The sequence below is a fragment of the Gouania willdenowi genome, chromosome 11, assembly GCF_900634775.1.
Source record: "Gouania willdenowi chromosome 11, fGouWil2.1, whole genome shotgun sequence".
NCBI classification, from domain to species: Eukaryota; Metazoa; Chordata; class Actinopteri; order Blenniiformes; family Gobiesocidae; genus Gouania; species Gouania willdenowi.
The window spans coordinates 15,615,503-15,628,725 of NC_041054.1; the positions used below are offsets into that span (position 1 = coordinate 15,615,503).

At 38.6% G+C, this 13,223-nt stretch overlaps 1 protein-coding gene across 1 annotated transcript; it reads right to left on the reverse strand.

Moving 5' to 3' along the window:
• Window positions 1–4,816: 4,816 nt before the first annotated feature.
• On the reverse strand, window positions 4,817–11,626 carry LOC114472323 (zinc finger matrin-type protein 2-like). The gene is made up of 6 exons (XM_028461536.1): window positions 11,421–11,626; window positions 10,215–10,284; window positions 9,237–9,360; window positions 9,034–9,107; window positions 7,923–8,068; window positions 4,817–5,043 (listed from the first exon to the last, which is right to left on the reverse strand). The coding sequence occupies exons 1-6, from the start codon at window positions 11,436–11,438 to the stop codon at window positions 4,945–4,947; spliced, it is 531 nt and encodes a 176-aa protein (XP_028317337.1). The 5' UTR covers window positions 11,439–11,626; the 3' UTR covers window positions 4,817–4,944.
• Window positions 11,627–13,223: the final 1,597 nt, after the last annotated feature.

Consider the following 13,223-nt stretch of genomic DNA (forward strand, 5'->3'; position numbering starts at 1 on the left):
AATGAGTTTTTAAACAATTTTATTTTGTAAATAAGTGGACTGAACCAATATTTAGTGCCTTTAGAACATATATTTCTATAGTTTATTTATTTATTTATTTTATAAGTTCCTGTCACCTCCCTCCTGATGTGGGACCAACACTTTCCTATGTATTTTCAGTTCATATTCTAATCAATATCATTTCTGTCATCGTTCTATTTATTTTTGGTGTAATTTTGTGTATTTTATTGTTTGTCTGTTTGTATTGTTCAGCATAATTTTATTACTTTGTGTTTTTGTCTTCTTTGTGTGTTGTTGGTATTATTATAATTAAAATTATTACATCTTGGTGAGTTTTTTTTTTTTGTTTTTTTTTCTTCACCTTTTATACTGTGTTATGTATTTTGTCTGTTTCTGTAATTCAGTATATTCTCTAATCCTGTGTTTTTGGTGATGTTTTGTGAGATGCTGGTCATATTCAGTGTGATTATAATTTTTAACTTAAAAATAAATATTTTTAAAACCCATATTTTTAATCCCTTCATTTGTTAATTTTCCTCTCTCAAGGACCCCCTGTAGGGCCATCACGTACCCCTAGGGGTACCCGTTATCCCCATTTGAGAAAGACCGGACATGATCTGAACTTATTTCTCTACAATTCAGGCGCTCAATACATATGAGACAGTCAATTGCGATAGGGTTTATCCGTTATCTTAATTAATCTTAAAATAAAAGTGTAAAATCATTTTTTATTTTTTTTTAAGATAAATTGTAAACGCCGCCGCCTGTGGCTGGAAGAAGTGACCTTTTACAGTATATAGTTTTCATTATTTGTTCCTGTTCTAAAACCTCAAAGTTGTTCTGGGGTTTCCATGGATATGGTTGATAAAGGAGTGTAAATGAAAATTTCTGAAAATCGTCAACTAGAAAGCTAGGATTTTTCTGCTTTATTAACAAGACGTGCTTGATATTTCAATGGGTACAACTTTTCCTGAAAACAATGTGTTAGGTGTTTTATTTTTTCCCCCCAAATGTGCCCCTATTTCTTTATCCCAACACCGAAGAGCTTTAAACTGAAAGGAATGCAAGGAAGCAGAAACCAAACGCCAGTTTAAAATTAAACTAATTTGGTGAAAAGTGGAGCATTTTTTAGCTGAAATCTTAACTTCAACTAGAAGTGTAGATGACTCGCTATGAATATATTTAATTGCCATTGTCCTCCATTTGATTTAACCAGAAAAAAATAGTTTTGGGGTTTAGTTACTCTTTAAACTGGTTTTATATTTCCTGGTAGTAGAAGTATCAGTCGGTGAGAATGGCATTTAATTCCCAAAATAATTTGATTACTAATTATAAGGATTTGCTTTAGTTGGGAAAAAAAATGACTCTGCTAGAAATAGTGATTTAAACATGACTGGCTCCAATAAGTCAATAAATGCTGATGTTGAAACAGTTTCTAACCTTACTAACACTAATATTTGGTCACATTATGTGTTGTGCGTTCCCGTCTGTGGTCATGCGTCTGTGCCAAAGGTTGGACGCCCGTGTGAAACGGACACACTGAGCCCGTTTATGACGCAGACGCTGGATTCTCAACCCCGGGTGCAGCTTCGTGTACGACAGCCTGGCCAGGTCGGTTAGTCGCCAGTTAATGTGGTCGCCAGTGGATTTTAAACATCCCTACTTTATTGAGGCTTTAGCAAACTAGTGTAATGTTTTTCTCTACCTTCTTCCTGGATCTTTTAATTGAATGAGAGGAGTAGTATAATTTACATCTGGTTTATTGTTGTTAGTTGTAAGTAAAGTACACACACAAGTAGGTAGTTTTTGGAGCCTATGGCTGTTAGAAATGTCTCGAGAGCCACCTGTTGAAGCTCTCATTTCTAAATGTTCTTTGACGTAGTTATATTTGTGACTTCCTCTACAGTAACGTCTCTCCGATCCCGTCACCCGCTGCAATCCGAGGACGAGAGCGGACACCTTCTAATTCCCCGGGATCCAGTTGTCGGAGGTGCTGCTTCAGCCCTAGCAATGGGAAAGAAATGGAGGCCATCTGCAGCGGTAGTGACGGCAAAGACTGCCCTCAGAGACCGGGAGATTGTGGGAAGTGTCCAACATGGCAGAGGGGGCCTTGGCTTGGAAGCAACAACACGGCAAAAGGCTACTCCAGCTGAACGGCGGCACATAGTGATAGAGGAGGTGCGTCTCCAGGAGGAAGCAGCCAGATGTGCCAAGGCAGTTTCCCAAGCCCAGCAAGGTCACTGGATGAAGTGGGATTGCGTGGAAAGGAAGAAAATGACTTGGAACGAGATTTGGAGCATGGAACCTGGTAGGCTGAGTTTCCTGGTCAGATCCACATATGATGTCCTGCCTTCTACAAACAACCTACATCTCTGCTATGGAGAGGATCCAGGCTGTCTCCAGCGTGTAGCCCCTGCAACCCTCAAACACATCTTGGTGGGTTGCAAGACCAGCATAATTCAGAGAAGATACACCTGGCGCCACAACCAGGTGTTGAAGTCCCTGGCTGCTAAACTTGAGGAAAAAAGGGTAACCACCAACGCTATGCCTCTAAATGCACAAACTACCTTCCCACGGAAGACTTTCATCCGGGAAAGGGGGAAACATAGGACCAAGCCATCATCTCCAGACTCAAGCCCACTGAATGCATCCCGGGATTGGGAGATGCGTGTAGATCTCATCCAGAGGCTGACTTTCCCACCAGAAATTGCAATGACCAACCTGCACCCAGACCTCGTCCTCTGGTCCAAGTCCTGCCGCTGCATCTTCATTGTTGAGCTGACAGTCCCATAAGAAGAAGCCATTGATGAAACATTCGAACGTAAGAGGCTGCGGTACGCCAACCTAGCAGCTAAAGCAGAGGGGCGGGGCTGTACCCTGAAGGTGTGGCCTGTTGAAGTGGGATGTAGAGGCTTTGTAGCAAGTTCCACCACAAGGCTACTGAAGGAAGTAGGAATTAGAGGACAGGCCCAAGGGAAGACAATCAAAGAACTTGCCACTGCAGCAGAACGAAGCAGTCACTGGCTGTGGCTGTAACGTAGGGATACAACATGGGCTGGTAAATGATGGCAAGAGATGGTGGTGGATGATGATTGTTGGGCGCCACCATGTAACGCACACCTAGGTTTGATCAGCCCGTGGTGGGCCAACCTCGGCAGAGGTTGTATTGTGGAAAGCGGCGGAAACACCCAATGAAGTCGTGACACACAACTAATGATGCGTTGGAAAGGTGGCGTCCTGCGATCTTTACTGAATTTCACCCCACCCAAGAATACCCCAGTTGACGTGCTCAATATTTAAGGATTTTTAATAACCAGTCCTATTAAGAATCTTCCCTTCTCGTAGCTGTGTGTGTCACTTTATTTTGATTTGATTTATTTGGTCCCTCCCCCCACATTGATGGTAAGCCCAGTCGCTGCTGGAGGGAGTTTAACTCTTTTTATGTGAACAGAGCTTTTTATATTGTGTAAAGAAAATAAAACATTGTAAATTATTTAACCTGGAAACACATCTCTGCTCTCCTTATACCAGCTCACCCGTGTGTCTTTTACCCTTCGAAAAATAAGTACTTTTGGTTCATCTTAATTTCTGGGGTTGGCGTTGTCATTTCGTTCACGTAACTGGTTGTACTATACGCCCTAGTATCGCCACACTTTCTTTTGTACGTACGCAGCATTTATAAATGAGGCCCTAGGTCATGACGTCCACCCTGCACAGCATCCACGTGGAACTCATTCTGGTCAGTCTTCAGTCGTCACAGACCTGAGGACCTCCAGCAGACCTGCTTTAATCCTTCTGACAAGATTAAACCAGAACAAGATCCCCAGGTTTCTGACCTCTGATGGCTTTAGTTACACCTTCTTCCCGTGGAAGCCACAAACTTTTGGTTTTACTTCCTCAAACCTACTCGCAGTGTGAATGCAGTTCAGCGAGCGCATGGACGTGTCACCAGGAACGCAAAATGGCTTCCTTCTTCTACTCTGTTCCACTCCCTCTATCGTAGGAGGTGACTAAGGGGGTGGAGATGATGATGGTTTACACTTCACTCCCTCCCCCATCTGACCACAAAGAGGAAGAACTGCTCAGCAGCAGCGGCACTAGACACAAATCAGTCCCAGAGCAACTTCCTCACAGAAAGGACTAAAGACTGAGTCCAGGACTGCTTTGATCAGGGACTGCGTTACCCACGAAGACAGCTTTAACTGGAATGGTTTTTATTTCATCAAGGACCATTTCAATCGGACTGATTTCTACTGGAAACTCTTCAAACTTCCACACGTTGACAATGTGGATCCAGTCAGCTTCGTTTAGTGCTGTCCTCAAAGGATCGCTTTCAGAGTTAATCCTGTACGTTTAGATCAGTAAATCCTCTGGTGCGATCGCATTTCACAATAAAACGCATGTATATTTTTTGTTTTTATATACTTGAAAAATTCAATCAAGATATTGTTAACAAAACAAAAAACTCATGTATATCGATTGTTATTGTGGAACAGAAAAATAAACGTAATCAAATAATGGATTTTGTTTCGATACCAAAATAAAAAATGATCCCCAAATATCAAACATTCTTTCATGGTGGTTTGTTTGTTTCTGATTAAACACGAGGAAAAAATCAAAGAGTAAATACTCGCACGAAGGAAAAGAGTGTTTATGGGGAGTGAGATGATCCAGGAAAGCAGAAGAACACTGAAAGATACACGGCCACAAGATGACACGCTCCCGAGTCGAACCATAACACTAGTAAGCCATACAAGCGCTCAGTGCTAACAGATGCTAGTTTTTTCTGCCAAAGGAGACACGTGAATTCCAAAGGTTACAATAATTTAAAAAAAAAAAAAACCTTTATTTAAAAATGAAGTTCCATGTTGTGTGACTGGATAAAACTGCAGTGTGATGGACTACAAAAAGAAGTCTGACTGTGAAAGACAAGGTTGGGGGGGGTCAATGGTTCTTCTTGGACCCACCAAAGCTTGAGAAACCCATCACCGCCATCTCCTCGCAATCCTCCTCCGCTCGATGCTTTCGCTTCTTCCGCTTCTCCTGAACACACAAACAAACCACAGCCAATAAATATCACACACACACATACCCTGGGGTGTATTTCATCAAAGTGATCTTAGTAGAGCCAGGTCTACATTTTCAACTTGGTTTAGCCAAGCTGTCCATGACCACACCCCCTTTTCCCATTTCATCAAACTCTTCTCAGCTTGGAGCTCTCCAGCTCAGCCAATCTGCTAAGAGTGTTTAGATTAAAGGAAAATCTTCATAAGACCAACGAGATCGATCACAGATTTAATGATTAGAGATCTGAGGGCGCATCCGCTGCAGCTGCTTTTTTTGAGACCAACAAGACGTGATGTTATCTGTTACTGAGCAGTGACAATAAAAGGTGTCTCGATGCTGGAGCTGGCAGTTGCTGATCAATGGTTCACAGCTCAACTAGCCTGGAACTCTCTGATGGACTATCCTTCTATCCTATCCTATCCTGTTCTTTCTGTTCACTAACCCCAACCAGTGGACGCAGATGTTCGCCACCTCTGAACCTGGTTCTAACGGAGATTTCTTCCTTTAAAAAAAAATAGGGAGTTGTTTCTTCTCACTGTCGCTAAATGCTAGTTCATGTGGATCTTGTTGGGTTCTTTCTTTCTTACTATGGACGTTATATATTAAGCGCTTTGAGATAACTTTGTTGTAATTTACGTTACATATAGTTGAGTTGAGTTAAACATGGTGTTATTTAGTCAATGTATCACAGAAAACAAGTGAATCATTTAGTTTGATAAGATTTTAACACCGGTCAGCGTTTCATAAAAGAGATGATGTAACTCACAATTAAATAAGTCGTTTATGAGACTAGTGAGTGTTTGTTGAACTCAGGACTAAACATTAAATTCAAATGAACAGAAGGAGTAGCTCAGAGGTGCTGTATGATGCTGGATGTCACATCCAACACTGCAGACGCTGCATGTGAGCAGGTGCTTGCACTGGGCAACATCCCTTAAAGTGAAAGTGTATTTTAGTCATTGGGGAGCATCCAATCTGCCCTGTGACTGTCCCAGAACAGCCCCTCCCTCTCTGTTTTTTCTCATTATTAATCTTGGATCAATGAATGGACATTTATACCGTGCCGTAAATGGAGGCAATATATAGACATATTATTACTGATGGTTTAAACACATGATCATCTCATTAAAATGGACACATTAAACACGTAATAATACGGATGTCCAAAAGCGTAGGCGGCGGGCAGAATCTCCTACTACTCTCTTTCGGGCCGCCTTCTACTCTTAAACATGTTAATAAATGATTCCTTACCCCTTTAGCACTGAAAGAATATCTGTAAAATTACATGAATATATGTAAGTCAGGTTTTTCTATTAGCTTTGTCTGCTAGCATAGCATCTCCTCTTCACTGTGCAGAATAGCTGCATAACAACCAAACACTGGGTTACCAGCGCCCTCTGCTGGTCCAAACTAATATCTGGCGGCTGTAACTGAAGGAAAACAATCATTCTCTGTAAACATTTCACCAATAATAAAATAAATCTGAACATTCACAACATTACTGAATTCAACTAAATTAAATAAACATTATCTTCAAGAAAGATTAATTATAGAAAAGAGTTGCTGGTAAGAATAATTCACAGACCAGATTTTAAAAAAGTAGACTTTGAAGGAGTTTTTAATTATTCTCTATGGAATTAAATGTGTATTTATTTTAAACATTCATGATCAGCATCATCATGAATTAAAAGTCCTGCATCCAGGGTACTGGGTTAAGAAAATCACAAATGTAAAGGGATATGTAAGCTATATTATGAATATTAATGTGCTTGTATTAGATATATTATGAATATCAATGTGATTGTGTTAGATATATTATGAATATTTTTGTGATTGTGTTAGATATATTATGAATATTAATGTGATTGTGTTAGATATATTATGAAAATGTATGTGCTTGTGTTAGATATTACCAAAACCAACTGCAAGCAAATCACACAAAAATGATGTAAATCATGCAGATATGTTCCAGTGCCAGACAGCATTCTACAGAGGACTACTAAGAGACTAAGCACCCATACTACTGCTATACAATGAGTTAGTACATTTTCAACTGGAAAGAGGTAAACTGATAATGATGCTCAATTCTTTGTCATCATTATCATGGATACCAGATTTCAACTTGTAAATGCATCATGCAAACAAAAACTAGGTGAGAAAATACATCAAGCTAAGAAAAGTGCTACAAAATAAACAGAAGAAAACCAACAATTACACTAATATAAGGTGTCGTGCGTCAGAGCGCATTGACGACAACTATTTTTAGCCTTCTACTTTTTTTTAAGCCTATTACTTTTTTTATTCTGGACATCTCTGCGTAATAATGATTCTATCGTCATTTGGTAAATGGACTTGATTTATATAGCGCTTTATCCCCACACTGAAGCAGTCCAAAGCGCTTTACATATCAGCTCATTCACCCAATCACTCTCACATTGACACACCAGTCCACACAGGACTGCCATGCAAGGTGCTAGTTGACCACTGGGAGCAACTTAGGGTTCAGTGTCTTGCCCAAGGACACTTCGACACATACACAGGTACTGGGATCGAACCCCCAACCTCTCTATCAGAAGACGACCCTCTACCACCTGAGCCACAGTTGCCCCCATCTGTATCGATTTAAAATTACATTTAATCATTTACAATGATATTCTGTTTAATTTATTTTTAAAATACTGTATCAAAGCAGTATTTAAAAAAAAAAAAGTCTAAGTCTTTTTGACTCCTTGTTCCTTTTATAGATCTTTGTTGAGTGTTTTAAATAATCACTAAATGACTTCTTTAATAATGATGGACTTAACCTGAGCTGGGTTTGATGAAATACCCCTCAGGATTAGTTAATCTGAGCTCACCTTCTGTCTCAGCTCCTTCATTCGCTCCTCAAAGTCGTACTCCTTCGGTTTCTCCTCTATCTTCTTCCTGTTCAACTCAAGACGCTTCTTCACCGAGTCCAGAGACGAGGTCTCCACATGCATAGACATGCCCAGGTTCCTCTGGTCTGTACACGCACGCACACAAAAACAAGTCAACAACAATTTAACAACATTGAGCACGAAGCGTCTTACTGATTTAGGTAGACTACATCTGCAGCCTCCATCAAAAAAACAGTGCCGAAATACGTGACGCACCAGACAAGAGGTTCTCATCTGGTGGCTCAGGACCCAAAATTGGGTCGCAGACTCATTTTAGTGTTTTTAGTCTGAAGGATTAGCATGCGTAAAATAAATAAACGAACACATCTTGTTTGTATATAACAGCACATTATTTTTAAAGGAGTTCTATATCAAAGGACAGCTAACAGAACGTCAAAGGAACATATTTCTTACATTAGTATTAATAAATACTGTTTAAGTTGTCTACAATATACTGTATTATCTCACTATGTTTTAATTAAAAACATTCCACACGCTGATTTGGTTGAGGAGCTACAGGATTGGAGGATCTCAAGGATCAAAGGAAAATCAAAAGAAAACAGTAAACAAATGGACTCAAGTCCAAGATTTGGTTGGAAATACAAAATGTGTTTTACAAAGATGATATATTATTTAATTTAATAATTAATTAATATGAATGTTAATTGATCGGTTAATTAATTAATGAATACTATATGAAATAATTACCACTAAATTAATACTATATAACTATGTTTATAACTATCACTGCTTACATGTTTATTACATAATATACTTAATACTATTACATTATATTTATTTATGTAAATATTGTAAATACATGCCCATATGTTGTAGGAATATTATTATTATTACTGTATTATAGTATAATCATTATTAATAGTAGTATAGTATTGTTATTCTACCCTGCTATGCTATTTTCTTTTATCTTCTTGCTGCCCTAACAAAACAAACCACATTTCCCCAACGTCGGATGAGATAAATATCTTTCTCCTCATGTATTTAAAAAAAAAAAAAAAAAAAAAGGGTCTACGGATGATTTTACACTCACGCTTTTTGCCGTTGATGTGGTTGAGAAAGTTGATGGAGTCCCTCACCATGCAGTCACACGTTTTACAGTAAAACCTACACGCGCGCGCACGCACACACACGCACATACACACACAGAGAGAGACAGTTAGGAAATGTCTTACACACACTGAGCACTGTCTGGTGCCCCCCCCACACACACACACACACACCCCCACACCCTACCCGCCCATCTCTGCCTGGGGCGTGGTCTTGTAGATGAGGATGGTCTGTCCCACTTTGGACTCCAGGTCGACCGTGTAGTCTCGGTGATGCAGGAATTCCCGTTTGATTGGAGGAGCCCATTTCCCTGTGAGACAAACACGAGCTTAGGAATAGTAATAAACATCTGTGTGGTTAAAAATAGTAAATATCTAATGTGGGAACAAATTCATTAAATGTAAATAATGCAACTGGGTCATTCCAGGTCATTTCAAATACCTTTCAGGACATTCCACGCACTTCGTTCTCAAACAATTCTGATTTCTTACCAATTGTTATGTGATTATTCTATATTCACACTGTACATGTTTAGTTTGATCAGATGAATACTTTTTGAAACATGGACAATTTAGTAACGAGGGGGAGGGGGGGGGGGGCATGCCAGCTCCTCTAAATAGTCAAAGTGAGTGTGTGTTTGGGTTTGGAACATGTTTGGGCCTTCAGTAAACAACTTAGGATATGCCTCATCTCCCTGTAATGTGATCAGCTTAGAGCTATGAACATAGACTGCTCACATCACTAATGATTAGTCACAGATATGCATTGGTTCTAGGCTCTCAAACTCTAGAAATATGAATAATATACTGTTTTAAAAACTCTATTCATTGGCCCATAACTGCATGTGGGAATGTAAAGAAAACATCTGATCTGTTATAACTTGTAGTATAAAGGTTACTCTTTATTGGGATATAAAACTATTTTGTGACATGTGACTTCTTTATTTTAATTTTGGACCCCAACTTTGGGTTATTTTTAGACTGAAGTGTGTGGGATGTCTTAAAAATGTGTTGAAATGGCATGAAGTGACTCAAATAAAAACTAAAATATGGAACTAAGTCCTGATGTTTAGATCTTATTGTTACTTCAATTATTGCTGTTGTAACAACACATTTCACATAAATTCTAAACTTTCAAAGTGCAACGTGTGAACGTGTGGTTTACCATGTCGCTTTATGTTTCGCTCCCTGTACAGATCTCTGTCCCATTTTCGACGGAAGTCATTCGTACTGAACTGGGGGGGAATGAAGAGGCTGCACGTAAAATACATAAATTTACACACACAGTATGATTATTAATTTGTCAATATTAACTCCACTTTATTTCACATTTCTCTAAAGTAAATATTATAAATAGTAACTGAGAGTTACTGATTTATATAAGTTACTATTTCATCTTGTCGTTTCCTTTATTTTTACTGCCTTGAGCTGCTGTAACACCTAAATTTACTTCTTGGAGATCAGTAAATTATCTCAATGGATGTGGTCTGGGTAATTTAAATGATGTATTTTTATATATTCAACATTTGATATTTAATTAAATTTAAAAAAACAAAAACAAAAACAAACAAAGTGCTTATTTATTCAGAATTTGTGTTTAATAAAAAGGAAACCATGTAATTCATATTTTGGTTTCAAGAAGTAGATTTTTGGAGCAGAGAAAGTCATATTTCTATTTTAATTACTTTAAAAAAGAAACAACAATAGTTTTAATGTTGAATGAGTAGTTTTCAAAATAAGGTAAATATTGGATTTTACCCATTAATCTGAATATGGAAGAAACGTCTAATAATGTAACCGATGTACAAAACCTCTTACTTTGAAAGAACAGAGCATTTTGTTGTTGCTGCTATTGAAGCTAACAACGGTCTTCTTAACTACGGGTTTTTAATAGAGAACAGAAATATAGCGAGTTTGATATACAATTATTTAATGAACAATATGATAACCAACCTGTTGATCAGGGGTGGCCAACTCCATTCCTCGAGGACCAGATTCCTGAGACTTTTAGATGTGTCCCTGCTCCAAAACACCTGAATCAAATCAATGGCTCGTTATCATTGCTTCTGTAGAACTTGATGACACAAGTTCACATTGGTTTCAACCGGGTGTGTTGGAGCAGGGACACATCTAAAAGTCTCAGGAATCCGGTCCTCGAGGACTGGAGTTGGCCACCTCTGTCGTAGATGAAATAATTCGGTTAAGAACTAAGTAGCACAAAATAGCTTTGTCATTTAGCCTGTTAGCATGCTAACCACCCACAGTTACATTTTCACTACAAATGAGTTCAGAGCGATAACATAATTATTTAACAGAAACAACCTGACAATTTCAGCCTCAAAACAGTCAACATTTCATGCAAGACACTCACCGCACTGCTGGACTCCATTTTTTATAGGATAAATTCTAAACAGCGCTGCCTCTGGCCGAAAGAAGTAGTGACTTCTTTTTTACTTTGATTAAACGGCCCGAGTTAAGCCAAAGTGACTTTTTCATACACAGCGTTTTTCTTCCATTGATTCCAACAATCGTCAGTTAGAATCCCAGCTTCTCCGTCGAATTTGATCACGTGTTCCCACTTCAATGACGAATGGAAGCCACGCCTCCAGGAATTCAGTGTCCCGTCTATACACACGCCCACTCATGAATATGCATAAGCACGCCGCAAATCAGTCTGTCTGTAGAGTTGCTCAGAAAGTAACTTTTCAGAGGATAAAACTTTGGAAAACAGGCGGGTTTGGGAAAATAAACCTCTAATATTATGTTAGAACATACGGAGATGGGTGAAAAATAGCATGACATGGGACCAGTCATGGGATCCGTTTTCCGAATTTTTTTTTTTTTTTTTTAAATCTGTTTTCCGAATTAATATACTTTATTTAAAATCCGTTTTCAGAATTAATTTTTTTAAAATCCGTTTTTCCGAAATTATTTTTTTTCTAAAATCCGTTTTCCAAATTAATACTTTTTTTTAAAATCCATTTTCCAAATTAATATTTTTTTTTTTAATAAAATATTTGTAGTCGGCACAACTTTAACATTAGTGACGGACAAGTAAAGAGATTGTGCAGTGAACAGTGAATGTGATCATGTCCCTCTGTCAGACATTGATCAGTTGTAGTTTTCATGGTCCAGTGCAGTGGGGGCTTTGTCTTCTCCAGGATGGATGGAGTCTTTTCCAGGGTCTGTCATTCTGCCACCAGAGAGTCCAGCTCCGTGTCCACCACAGATCAGCCCTCTTTACCAGTCTGTACAAACATGACCCCCCCACACACACACACACCCACCCACCCATCCACCCAACAACCACAGCATGGAAGGTCCAGTTGACAGAATGTTACATGTCACTCTCATGTACAACCCAAAACAATGCTTGACTATTTGACCTACATTAAGAGATTACATTAAAAAAGAAGAAAAACACTAATTTCCTTAATACTCTCGTGTCTTATTTTCTCTACTTGAAGCACGTCATTCATACATACTGTATATCTGTGTAGTGTCAAATGTTTATCAATCAACTCAACAATGTTGGTCCCAAATTAACTGAAGCATATGAGAAAGTGTTTTATTTATATTAACAACAGGCTGTGAGGAAACTTTGGTCCATGTGAAACACAGCAGTGATGGTTACAGCATTCATCCTCTGCTTCAGTGGCTCCATCACATCTGAAATGAAAAAAGAATAAAGCCACACATTTAATTCCTCCTAAACATGTGTACAACATCTGTAACTTTGAGAGTGAAGCCCAAAGACAAACTGTATGATTGTACCAGAGCCTAGGTTGACGGGGTACATAAATTTTCATAGGGGATACATGAATAAAAAATAAAAATTGGATATTGAAATATAAATGAACCAGCGGTCAGGAGCCTCCATGCATTGCTGCAAATTACACATTAGTCGATGTGAGACAGTCCATGGTGAGAGATTATTATTCTTATTTATTATATGTTATTCCTCAACAGGATAGGTAAAATTCAGAGACAAATTTCACTGTAGGGCTACATTATATGTAACATTTAATCAATGGTTCCCAATTATTTTGGGTCGTGACCCCATTTAATATCTCAAATTTTTGGCGTCTCCAGAGCCTTTTTCTTTTCTTTCTAGAATTAGCTTTTGATAATGTTTTGTTGTTGTTAGGATTAGTGACAAAGTGACAAGATGCAC